This window comes from Eschrichtius robustus, chromosome 21, assembly GCF_028021215.1.
Source record: "Eschrichtius robustus isolate mEscRob2 chromosome 21, mEscRob2.pri, whole genome shotgun sequence".
Classification (NCBI taxonomy): Eukaryota; Metazoa; Chordata; class Mammalia; order Artiodactyla; family Eschrichtiidae; genus Eschrichtius; species Eschrichtius robustus.
This window is the reverse complement of record NC_090844.1, coordinates 9402739-9416399: the sequence shown is the minus strand read 5'-3', so window position 1 is coordinate 9416399 and position 13661 is coordinate 9402739. Positions and strand designations below refer to the sequence as shown.

Genomic DNA, 13661 nt, shown 5'->3' with positions numbered 1-13661 from the left:
ATACACTTTGTCTTTAAGAGAGCAACTGATGGTGAAGAAAACTGTCAGAAAATTGTCCATGGATTGATCTAAATTCAAATAAGAAAGCTTTGTACTTTAGGCTTCATTTATTTAGAATTCTTTATAGATAATACTGGAATGAATATTTAGATATTCTAGGGAAAACAAAAGATTTCCAAAGAAACAAGAATAATAGTATAAATAAAATCAGATGAGGAATATTTTACCAACCTAATAAAGTATACTCTTTTCAAACAAAAAGAACCCCAAATTACACATAATTACAGTGCTAACTACAAATGAATTCCATCCACTCCTCTTGACAATGTTGGTTATTAGTTTGGATTATATGTTAGTCATTCATTTTGATTATAAGAATTTAGAAAGAACTGAATTGCCTTTCATTAAAACCAGTCTCAAAAAGACTTTAAACAGTTAAGAACATCCCCTTTCTCTGTTCAAAACATGAACGTTTACAGTGAGCTTATTATATGCTAGGCACAGCCACATGTCATTTCAACTAATGGGCCTAAGATACCTTTCCATAATGATGAAAATCAGAATGCTCTCCCCCTAAGATCAGGAATAAGTCAAGAATGTCTCACCAATTCTACTCAACCTTGTAATATAGGTCCTAGCCAGCTCCTCCAGGAAAGAAAAATAAATAAAATACATTCAGATTGAAAAGAAAAAAATAAAACTGTCTTTATTTGTAGTTGACAGGATCATCTAGGAAGAAAGTCCTATGAAAAAAAAGTCATAGGAACTACAAAAAAAGTTCCTAAAACTAGCTTATCACAGTTCTGTATATATACATATAGGTATATACACACTGCACACTCATAGATGGCAAAATAATAATATTTACATTTTTATGTAATTTTATAGAAAATTTGATCTTTATATTATATTATTCGATTGCCTTAAACTTGGAGACATGTAAACAGCATAGAGATTCCCCAGAAAACTAAGAAAGTGAAAGACTGAAAGTCTCAGCTGAGATACTCTTTCCCTTTCTTGACTCGCCATGCACACACCCAGCTGGCTTTCCCCACAGACACATCAACACAGCCCCAATGGCTAATGCTTATCCTGAGTTAAACAGCTGCAGGAATAAGGCTGTTACAAGAATGAGATAGAGTAAAGGCCAGCATATTCACCTCAGATACTAATAAAATCTTCTGTTCTTGCCCTTGTGCTAAACAGATACTGGCCCTGAATGTTTCTGAATTCCTTGTTAACTTTTGAAGATTAAACAGTTTCTCTGGCTCTCTTCACCATACGATGCAATTTGAACAGTTTGCATAGTCAGACAAAATTTAATTTGCTTTGTTTTAAAACAGAGCTCTGCCACATAGACCAAGGAGGTTTCTGAGTTTCAGGGATGACAGAGTGCTGGATGGGCAATCCCCTCATACACAAGTGCCTTTGACAAACACCCTTTGAGTTATTTTGCACCAGGCACTATTCCAGTCACTGATGAGGCAGAGACAATAAGATACTATCCCTGTCCTGCAGAAGCTTAAGTTGGGTGGAAGACATGGATGTGTAAAATGCATAATGCAGAGTCACTGCTGTAACTCTAATGGAGGGATGTGTAAGGCTTTTGGGAAGCAAGGTTTGAAGGACACCTTCTGGTAGGAGGTGACTTTTGAGATAAGAAAGGAATACATAGGACAGAAAGCTCCATGGGTTCTAGCCAAGAATGTGTAAATTTCATCTATTTGCATCATTTTAAAAGACATCAAATTCTTGAATGCCTTCAACTGACAGCTACTTTACATTTGAAATCAGTAGTTTTCTTTCTTAGCTGACCACCACACCCACTGGACACAACAAACCCCCTGGGGTGCTAATAACTACTCACAATCACCCTTGCTCTGGGGAACTTCCTTGAGCCGAATGGAGGAAGCCAATGATGAAAGGCAAGGGTGGTGAGCCCAAAATGTAAACGATTTGTTCCCTGAAATTCCCCATAGATTGAGACTGAAGCTAATCTCCAGTTAAAATCAACTTCCTGCTCAGCTTTCTACTCTGATTCTATCCTGCTTTCTCTGTTCCCCATAACCAGAGGGCACTTTTCCGAAAACCATTTGAATAAGAGTCCCCATCTCAGGCTCTGCTCCAAAGGAACTTGAACTAAAATACTAACACCTTAATGTACACTCAAAGTTTGTGATATTTAAACTGCAAACATTCCAATTGTCTATTCCATTTGCAACATGACAGAAACCACTATGAAGTCAAAAGTATTTCAGTAGCACAGCTATACACTTTTGTTTCCTTTTCATGTAAAAAAATTATATATCATTTTACCTACTTCATTACAGCCACCCTACAGACAATTTTATTATTTTTCTATCCTTTAAAAAAAAACACTGCTACTCCAATTTCACTGAATAACATTTCTTCTTCCTTCTCTAATAGTATCACTACTTTCTTTCAATTTTCAGCTCACTTTAGTAGGCTAAACTCTACAAACATCTTTTCTTGTTTCTTTCTCAAAAATAGTGAGATTATAAGAAAGATAAACATATTTCTTGCTCCCCTTTACTCTTTGATTTTGCAGCTTACTCCTAATACTAGTATCCATCTTGTAAGTTGGAAAATGTTCAATTTCTTGAACTAATTGAAAGGAATGCAAAAATCTAGAAAAAATCACTATTATAATCACTACTACATTCATAATGTAACAACTATAAAGCATTCTCTGGTAATCATAATGCAGTGAAATGAATCATAACATCTTCTGTCATAAATTGCATTGACTGCCACTCACATTCATTATTATAAAAGTTTATTTAATGAAATAATTATGAGGCTATAGTTAAATTTTTGTACCATCTACTTTTTAAAACATTAACAAAAATGCATTCGAATATGGGAAGGTAGCAAATTAAAAACAGAATAAAACCCCTGGAGACAAATTTTGATCATATCCATATAGAGTTAAATTTTTAATAATGGCTTATATACTGAAAGGTACAAACTCTGGAGTATCTGGAATTTTTCAGCACAATATGTTTTAGAATTCTACAGATATTATAGATGCATAATAATTGAGAAATTGTATCTTTAAATTAAAAGGAAAAAGAATTAAAACTACAAGATAAAATTATATATGTGTTAGAAAATAACATGTTATTGAAATAATTACTTCATCTCCTACCTGAAGTCCGAACCCGTTCTTCTGCCGTTTTCTGGAATCCCAGGATCTGGACACATGTCAGAGACCAAAGCAACACCTCCTTGAGTTACTGTAATAGAAAGAAACATTATTACACTTTCATGTAGCTGTTCAGAAAATATCCAGATAATAAATTTACATTAGGTAGATTTGTTTCTTAAATGCTGATGCCTTAACATGTGATTTCTTTAAGAATTAAGATAGTTTAGCTAGATGAAGATAAACCTATTCTTATTCCTGAAAAACAGACTTCTTACCCAGGATGCCAACAGCCTTTGGTTGGAACTCTTTCCTCTACTAAAGAAGTCTAAATTTAATTTTAAAACATTTTCTCATTATGATCACCTTTATGACACGTTACAATCAATAGCATGATGGGAAAAAAGAGCATCATGCCATAAATATCTTAGCTTATATAGAAGAAAGCTTTCATTCATTCCCATGGATGAAATGGAGATGTTAATTATCTATTAAGATCTATACAAGAACCTGCTGTATAAAAAATATATACGTATATATAAATAAATAAAATAAAACTCAAAAATTCAAAAGAAAGATCTATACAAGAGATATTTTACATAAAATTACCTATTATATCTTAAACCTCAAGCGTGCTTATGATTGAAGTAAAAAAAGTAATGGTCTTCTTGTGCAGATGTGATTTATTTTTTGAATCTGTTTTATAAAGAGCCTTTCCTCCTGCTGGGATGTTGCACAGTCAGAATAGTTTTTAAAGGATTCATTTGCTTGTTAGAGTGGCTGCTACTCCAATAACTATCCCACTCTATCTAATTAGTGTAATCCAATCAAGGCAGTTCCCTCTTTCTTTACAGAAATTTGTTCAACGGTGGTTGTGACTCAATTCAGTTCAATGATGCTTGAGAGGAAGCCAGCAGGAGTGTTTCTGGGGAGACGTTCCTGCTAGCTCATAGAGATCATCTCTTTTTCACTCTGGACCTTACCATGTTTGAATTTCAAATGTGTAACTGTTGGTACCATCTTGCTATAGTTCAAAGATGGAGGCAACAGCATGAATAGAAGAGACTGAGCAAGAACCAGGACCCCTGATATCATAGTTGAGACAGAAACATTGACCAACTCAGAAACCTACACTAGCTCTGAATATCCTGTTGGATGACTCATATATTTCCTACAATTCAAACTCATTTGAATACATGATTTTATTATTTGCACCTGAAAAGCATTCTTACAAATATAAATATGTTCACATATATTTTGAATAATACCATAAGAAGGAAAAAAAAGTCTGGGTAGATACTGAAATCCTTAAGCATTTAATTAAAACTATGCATAAAAAAGGCACTAATAATTATAGCAAGATTTAGTTTTTATTGCTAAACTAGGATGAAACTGTGATATGGATATAACCCTTCATTAAATACCAATCTTACCAGAATATAAAATTTTCTTTCCTAAGTATTTAACGTTCTCAACTGAAAAAAATAATCCCGCAAGTTGGGCAGTGAAATTAGAAGATGGTGGAATAGAAGCTCCAGGCCCTCATTCCCCCATGGAAACATCAGACAAATAACTACGGGCTAAATAACTTTGTATGAACCCTGGAAACTAATCAAAGATCTACAGCAACTGGGCAAATGCCCAATGAAGAAAAAGTCACGTTCATAATAGTGGAAAATTTCAGGGAATTTTTACGTGCTTTTGCCCCACACCTTCCCTGACATGGCACTGGTGAGAGGAAGGGGCCCATTTCTTGGTTCCCTACCAGAGAAGGAGGACCAAAGAGGAACTTGTTTACAGTGTTCTGGTCTGTCTGTGGGCCCGGTGTTGAAGGACTAGTCCCTGCCTTGTCTGACTCAGGCATAGGCTGGGGAATGGCAGCTGGAGGCCAATAAGACAGCAGTGGACACTTGGCTATAAAAACTACGTGGGGGCTGCAGCCAAGCGGACAGGTGTGGGCAAGAGATACAGGCAGAGCAATACTGCAGAACACAAAAGACCCTGAGAAGGGGCTCCAATGAGGCTCTTTGGAGAATCAGGATATTTTAAAGCAGCTGGGGGAGAAACACACAAACATATACCCACACCCAGACAGAACATGTGAGCAGTAAAGACCTGAGAAGACCTTACTTCTTCACCGCAGACTCATCTCAAGGCTCAGTGGCCCACTAATTTGTAAAAGTCTCCCACACCACTCCGCAAGACTGGGAAAGGTGGCTCTTTCTTTGAAATGCCAACTTTTTAACAAACATCACAAGGCATGCAATAAAATATGGGAACATGGCCTATTCAAAGAAACAAAATTAATCCTGGCACTAGGCCCTGAAGAAATACACAAATTGGACTTATTAGACAAAGATTTTTTAAAAACTATCTTAAATATGAATTTGAGTAAATAATGGTTGTACACCTCTCAAATTTCAGAAAAGACATAGATATACAATTCCAAGGAGCTCAATAAACTCCAAGTAGAAAAAACTCAGAGACTCACAGTGAGACACATAATCAAACTACCAAAAGATAAGGAAAGAATCTTGAAAGCAGAAGGAGAAAAGCAACTCATTACAAACAAGAGATCCTCAATAAAATTATCAGTTGATTTCTCAGCAGAAATCTTTTAGGCCAGAAGGCAGTGGGGTGATACATTTAAGTGCTGAAAGAAACAACACTGTCAACCAGGAATTCTATAGCCAGCAAAACTACCTTTCAAAAATGACAGAAACATTAAGACATTCCCAGAAAAACAAAAGCTGAGGACTGAATTACTACTAGACTTGTCCTATTAAAAAATTCTAAAAGGAGTCCATTTTCAACTTGAAATGAAGGGGCACTGGACAATAATTCAAAGCCACATAAAAATACAAAGTTCTTTGGAAAAGGCAAATATGGGAAAAAAGTTAAAAAAAAACTATTATTGTAATTTTGATTTACAGCTCCACTTCTTAATTTTTATAGGATTTAAAAGACAAATACATAAAATAATTACAAATCTATGTTAATAGGTACACAATATAGAGAGCATAATTGTGACAAATAGCAGCTGGGGGAAACTGTAAAGGAGTGAATTTTTGTGCGTGATTAAGGTTAAGTTGGTATCAATTTAAGACACATTGTCATAAATTTAGGATCTTATGTGTAATCTTCATGGTTACAACAAAGAAAATATGTATAGAACAAACACCAAAGGAAATGAGAGGGAGTCACGTGTCACTATAAAAAATTAACTGTCAGCCATAAAAAGGAATGAAATTGCGCCATTTGCAGAGACATGGATGGACCTAGAGACTGTCATACAGCGTGAAGTAAGTCAGAAAGAAAAAGAAATATCATACATTAACGCATATATGTGCAATCTAGAAAAATGGTATAGACGATCTTATTTCCAAAGCAGAAATAGAGACACAGATGTAGAGAACAGACATATGGATGCCAAGAGGGAAGGCAGGGGTGGGATGAATTGGGAGATTGGGATTGACATATATACACTAATACATACAAAATAGGTAACTAATGAGAACCTACTGTATAGCACAGGGAACTCTACTCGGTGCTCTGTGGTGACCTAAGTAGAAAGGAAATCCAAAAAAAAAGGGGATATATGTATATGTATGGCTGATTCACTTTGCTGTACAGTAGAAACTAACACAACTGTGTAAAGCAACTATATTCCAATTTTTAAAAAATTAGCTGAATGCAAAGAAAGATAGTAATGACCTACCACCAAATCAACTGCCATCAGTCTGATATTTCTACTGCTTTTTTCTCCAACTCCATAGTTTCACAGTCTGTAGCATGTGCTAGGGCAGGTTTCTCAACCTGCACTCAGTGGTCTGCTAAAAGGTCTCTAAAATTTATTTTCTAAAAAGATTCTAGTTTTAATAAAAGTTCAAATCCCAATGCAGAATCTTACTTCCACCGTATTTTTTCTGCGCCCATCAGTTATGTGACTCCCACATTCCCTCAAGCGAAACAGTCACTGCTGTGTCAAATGAAGCCATTTTCTTCAAGCTGAATGGCCATCACTGTTTCTATCAGACATAGCCCATGCTAAGTGTGGTTCTCACTGCACTATTTTAGAGTACCAAGCTGGTCTAAAAAACAACTGAAAGGCTTAGGAAGGTCTACTTCTATTCTGCTTTTCTGTTTTTCTCACATGGAAAAGTAGTTAAAAATAAATGACAAATTGGAGGTACCCATGCAAATCAGCTCAAAACACTGGATCTTTTTTTAAGTAATGTCAAAGTTGCCTACTTATTCAAAAAAAGGGTACTTAGTTGGAATTCTTTGAGAGCACAGAATGAAATAGGTTAAGTCTGAACAGCTTGCAGATGGCAGAAGATAACAAAAAAGTGATGAGAGATGTATATAAAATATGGCTGATTTTCTGAAACAGAGATAGGCTTATAATGGGATAATGAAAGAAAAAACATGGTGACAAACAGGTTATGCACAAGTAAACAATGAGCTCCACAAATCCCAACTACCTATTCCATCAGCATCATGAACAATTAACTTCTCTGAAAACTGAAGCTTTAAAGTTGCAAAGAATCATGGAGATCCATCTGTTTCAAGCAGGATCCCAATGCCTCAGAAAAACATTTTCAAAAGAGAGGAATCACTGGGCTTAATATCATTTTAACTCTAATTTTGTCAAATTACACATCAAATCTCACAGGACATATGCCATAGATATTAATAAATATATGAAACTGCAGTCAAAACCTTAGAATTTAAAATCAAAACTGGAGTATTCCATAGGTAGATTAATGACCCATCATTGACAGTAAAGCAAGGTGTAAAGCTATGCAAGTGGATGAACAGATATAAATTAGATGGTTTGTAAAAGACTTCGAATGAATTTAGATTTAAAATGTGTAAATTATATTAATGCATATATAATCAAATGACTTTTTCAAAGCATGCTGATTCACACTATCTCATTAGACCCTCACAAGTTTCTTATGAGATATGTAGAGCAGTAAGGAACATGCTTCTCCCATCGAATTGTAACCAAGCAGGACCCTATTGGGCCTTCCCTGGACAGATCCCCCCATGTCCTCTGCCTTCTTCTTGTCTGTAGAAAACTTTAGCCTCCAAGACCTTCCCCAAGTTCCAAATAATAAATTTAATCAGAGAAGTGAGAAAACACAGGAAGAAAGGAAAATGGTCAAGCAAGACAAACTAGTAATACTTTAGCCATTAAACAAAGTCAAGGACTTTTAGTTCCTCCTCAAGAGTTATAAAAAATATTCTGAGCCACGTCCTTTGAGCTGTTTTGCAGATACCGAAACCACCACCAGGTGGGAGAAATTAACTGCATGCTGCCCATAAGCACATAGACCCCAGACCAGTTGGAACCAGAAGGTTGATGATGTTGACTCCCGATTACCTCACCACCAACCAATCAGAAGAATGTCCACAAGCTGATCAAGGACCCCACAACCCACCTCCCCTCACCCCATTTTTAAAAACCTTTCCATGAAAGACTTCAGGGAGTTCGGGCCTTTTAATCACTAGCTGCCTGGACTCCTTGCTTGGTGCCCTGCAATAAACACTGCATTTTCCTTCACCACAACCCGGTGTCAGTAAATTGGCTTTACTGCGTGCAGGTGAGTGGACCCAAATGTGGTTCAGTAACAAAATTATCCTGTTCTCTGAGGACATGTCTTGTGATTGTCAATTCAAATTCAAAATGAACTTTTTCTTTAACGAATTATATAGCTAGACTAGTGTCCTAGCAAAGGAAGCAACTAACACAAAAGAAGTATAAACAACTACTTCTATGATAAAGGAGACCATAAACAAATAAATTAGTGGAGACAACATTTACATTACTGAAACAATCAGAAATCATTGTAAATGAAGTGCTAAGAATAGTGATGATGACGATGATGATGATGATAATGTAAGATTAAACATTTACTCTTGGCTAGAAACTCCAAGCATCATTTACACACATTCTAAACTGAATCCATACAACCATCCCATGAGGAGATAATGTTAAACCCATTTTCCAGGAAAGGAAACTGGGGACAGAGTTACATTCAATTGATTACAAAATCCAGGTTCCTTTGCTTACATTTCTTGCAATGAGCTAATGAGACATTTATATTAAAGGGTTTGTAAATTGAAGTGAGGCTTCTAAAAATAATTTTTTAAAATTCTTAATAATAAAATTCCTTTTATATTAAAAATGAATATAATATATGGTCCCAACCATAAGGCTTTAGTTCAAATACCATCTGGTGGTAGTTTTCCTGCAGTAAAAAGACCAGATTCACAGGCTTTCCACACGATGCCTCCAGAGCACTAAAACAATGAATTGACTTGAATATTAAATCTTCATGTAAGATGCCATTATTTTACAATAAAATTTAGTTTATATACCTTTGAAATAATAATCCAAAATAGAAACCATTTAAAGAAACACATTTTTTAGTGAAATTGCTCCTGTGCTGTATTAAAACATATTTTTACTGTTGACATTTCTTTCTTTAGAGACCTGAAGACATGTTTCAGCTGTATCAATTTTTGAGACTAATTCTTATCATTTTAAACCTTCAGAGAGGTGACATGTTTCTAGTTGCATAACAGTCAGGAAGGTTGATACACAAAACACATTCTGGGTGAAATTCCTTGATATCAATATCTCCACTCTATCAATGACCTTTAGATGACAGACACCCATGCTAGGCATGTGTTTGGGGGATACTGTAAACTTCAGGCTTTTCTGCTATAATCAGTTTGAAATAAGTCAACACTGACATTTGTTCCTTCAGCATTTAATGGACTGAGGCTGTACTGAAATGAAAAGCAACACCTACTTTTTAATGCATTTCCCCTTTTTGATTTGCAAGAGGTTTTATCTCTGCAAGGATGAAGCATCCGTACTACTCCTTCCTCAAAAACTAGTAACCTGATTAAATGTTCATTTCAACAACATTTTGATATTGTAGTAATTTCTTTCATTTAGCTATAACAGGATTATTTTCACTTAAAGGGCATCGCATGGGACATTTTTACATGCATAACAGAATTTTGGGTACTTTTCTCTTTCTACTGAATATTTGCAGTCTTTACCAGTCACTGGTTTTGTTTTTGTTTTTGTACATATTGACAAGCTTTATAGAAACAGGTTAACAAGAATTGTTGACATTTTGATAATAAATTCTTATCGCAACATTAGGGTTTAAAATGGATAGTTTACATAGAAATAAGTTGTTAAAAACACATTGCTTTGATGTGCATTGTTTGGACCTCAGATTAATGGATGGACAATGAAACAGCCCACAAACAACTGGCCTTGTGTGTGAGAGTCTAGGATGGATTTTCCAAGTGTTTAATTTAATACAATGCCAGACATTTTTGTCTGGACTCTCTCTCTTTTATCATTACATATTTTAATTCTCTGACTTTTAAAACACTAGAAATTGAATGCCTACTATAATAAGTTTCATATCTTGATTTTATCCACGTTCACTTATTTCCAATTCTAAGGCCATAGTCTTAAACTATCTCTTAGTTTACAGTAATTTATTTTTAAATCATATTTTAGCTTTTAACGTAATAAACTATACTAATGTAATAAATGCATTATTGAGAAACTCTTTCAAGAAATTATTAATGATTCTCTATTGTACAACAAATAAAGACTATTTGGCCGGCATTCAAAACCTGTCTTTCTAACATTATTCCAACTACTACCTGCAGGGATCTTATGGTCCAGGTAATTTTAAATACTCCAAATTGTCTCACTATTAAGCTTTTACTTTTCTTTACCATTGCCTCTTATTGATTTTTTTTTTTCTGACAGAGGCAAAAAACAAGTAGATTTCTTATAAGGGCTATAACATTAATAATTATCCTCCAACTGCTAAAATCACCATGGCAGCAAATATTCAAAGAGGAATTATTTTCTTTATGTATCTTCAAGTTAAACCAAGATGTTTATTTGGTATCCAAATAAAATGAAATATAAGAATATGTTAGTACAAAATCAGTATAAATTCACAGCACTGAAATTTTTACAAGATCCCTGAGTTGTCCTTTTAGCTGTCCGATTACATACCGTCCTTGAAGATGTTTACTTGGATGTATCCTGGCAGCACCCAAAAGAGATGTCTCCGACCTCCACTGGCCCCCACAAATGCAGAGTGACTGTCACCCAGGGACTAAGCTGCCTTAGCTTGAGGTATCACAGCCTGTCACTTCCGCTCTAGTCTCTTTGTGAGAATTTAAGGACTCTGGACTTAGGATTCATGAATAATTTTTAGGGCCTATTCAGAGATGTCTTGCAGGATACCTAATTATTCATGGTCTTCTAACAGTAAAGATAGCATTTGACCAGGTCAATTTATATTACTACTTTGCATAGGATCTAAAGTACTAGTCTAATAACCTTGAAACATGAGAGAAAAGGGGAAAAATATCTCAAAGTCAGTGTACAGTAAAATTGATTTCAGGATTATACATATATATATAATTACTTTATATTTAAATATCAGATATTTAAGTATTTTATTTTAGAGGTAATACATTTAAATTCTAAAACCTTACTTGTCAATTAGTAGATTTAAAAAATAGGAAATATTAATTATCTAAGTAATGAGTACCCATAGAAAGTTTTTATCATAATAGTTTATAAGTGATTTCAGAAGCCTGTATTTAAGTACATTCTAATACAGTAAATATAAATGATGTCAGCATGTATCATATACTTTATGTATATATTTATTTTTTCACTTATACATACATTACATATGTATTCATATGTTATTAATTTTTAAAATTTAAATTAATTTAAATAAATATTAAATATATATATTCAACCAAATATATATTACTATTATTTGCTTATACAGAATAGTTAAAATATATAAATATTAACATTATTAAATTAATAACTATTATTTGCTTACACAAAACAGTTAAAATATATAAATATTAACATTATTAAATTAATAATATTTAATATGAATGATTTGTCTATCATATATATTTTTATAACATACTTTTATTAATATTTGTTTACAGGGATACTATACAATAAGAGAATGCTTAGTTCTTCTTTATGTATTCTAGCAGGGCAGAAATGTTAAATTCTCTGAGAATTTTTGTGATACTCATAGTTTAAAATTAATAATATATCAGTAAATCAAATTGATATGGTCACTCCTAAAATTCTCATTAAATCAAAATCTGTGTTTGTAATTTCACTCTGTACCTTATTCAGATGTTTTGCAAATGTGTAATTAAGAAACAGATGATTTTTTGACTATTATAAAACAATTCTTGCAGAATGCTGATGGCCATTTTGAAAACACACAGCTGCAAGGTATTTGGAAGAAATAATAATTAGTACACAATGATATAGTATGTGCATAATGTTTCAATTTTACACATTATAAATTATTAACTATAGCTCTTTAAAGACATAATGGCATATCACCTCTAGTGCCGAGATCATAGACATTAAAAATCACTGTAAAAACTATAAATTACTTAAAGTCATGCTATAATTTTTATTTATATGGTCTCAACTGAATATATCACACTGCTTTTCCTTTGTTCCTCATTATTATAGATCTGCAAATATATTTTTTTTAACACCTTTATTGGAGTATAATTGCTTTACAATGGTGTGTTAGTTTCTGCTGTATAACAAAGTGAATCAGCTATATGTATACATATATCCCCATATGCCCTCCTTGCGTCTCCCTCCACCCTCCCTATCCCACCTCTCTAGGTGGACACAAAGCATCGAGCTGTAGATCTGCAAATATTAAAAGAGTAAGAATCTAATATTAATTAGTATTCTATTCATTTCTACAAAAATGTGTGAAATTTAGTTTGTATAAGGAATTATGCAATATTAATAAAAGAAAGAAGGGAATCATGGCATGTGATGTATTATGGCAGGTCTTTTCATATTTGTTACATAATTTAATCCTCACAAAATCTCTGTGAGGGAACTGTTACTTTTTCTGTTTGAGAAAGGAGGAAAGTGGAGTTGGAAGGTTAGTTTGCATATCCTATTTATTTAGCTGATAAATCTTCAGGGCCCATATCATTCTTACTATATTAATCCACTTTTTTACTCTCAGCCAAGAGGGGGTCTTTCAAGGAAGTTGTAAGTGACAAATGTAAAACTGTAAGGTGTAAGTAGTGGTTGTATTTTGTATTTATTTTTTGTCTTATCATAATGTTCTACAATGAAAATAGGTTCTTTAAACACAAAAAAACACATGTGAAAGTGAAACAGAGATCTTCTTTTCCATGTCCTCCTGCCCACATGCCTTCCTCTGGGAAACCTCCCAGCCCAAAGTCCAGCTACGACCTTTCTCGCCTTCCTTGTCTACCAGTGTGGGCCAACAGTGGGTATCTTGCCCAAATCAGGCCATGCTTCCCGTGAAAATAACTTATGGATTTGCATTTAAAAAATATATATCTGGGCCCTTAGCATTGACTTTTTTGAGAGCTGTAGCTCTGATGTATA

General features: G+C 34.1%; 1 protein-coding gene across 1 annotated transcript in view; it reads right to left on the bottom strand.

The window, feature by feature from the left end:
• Positions 1-13661, bottom strand: part of CSMD1 (CUB and Sushi multiple domains 1) — a 1889718-nt gene that overhangs the window by 525248 nt on the left and 1350809 nt on the right. Inside the window, exon 9 of the mRNA XM_068531988.1 lies at positions 3170-3257. Within this exon, the coding sequence (XP_068388089.1) occupies positions 3170-3257 (88 nt within the window). The remainder of the gene's footprint in view (positions 1-3169; positions 3258-13661) is intronic.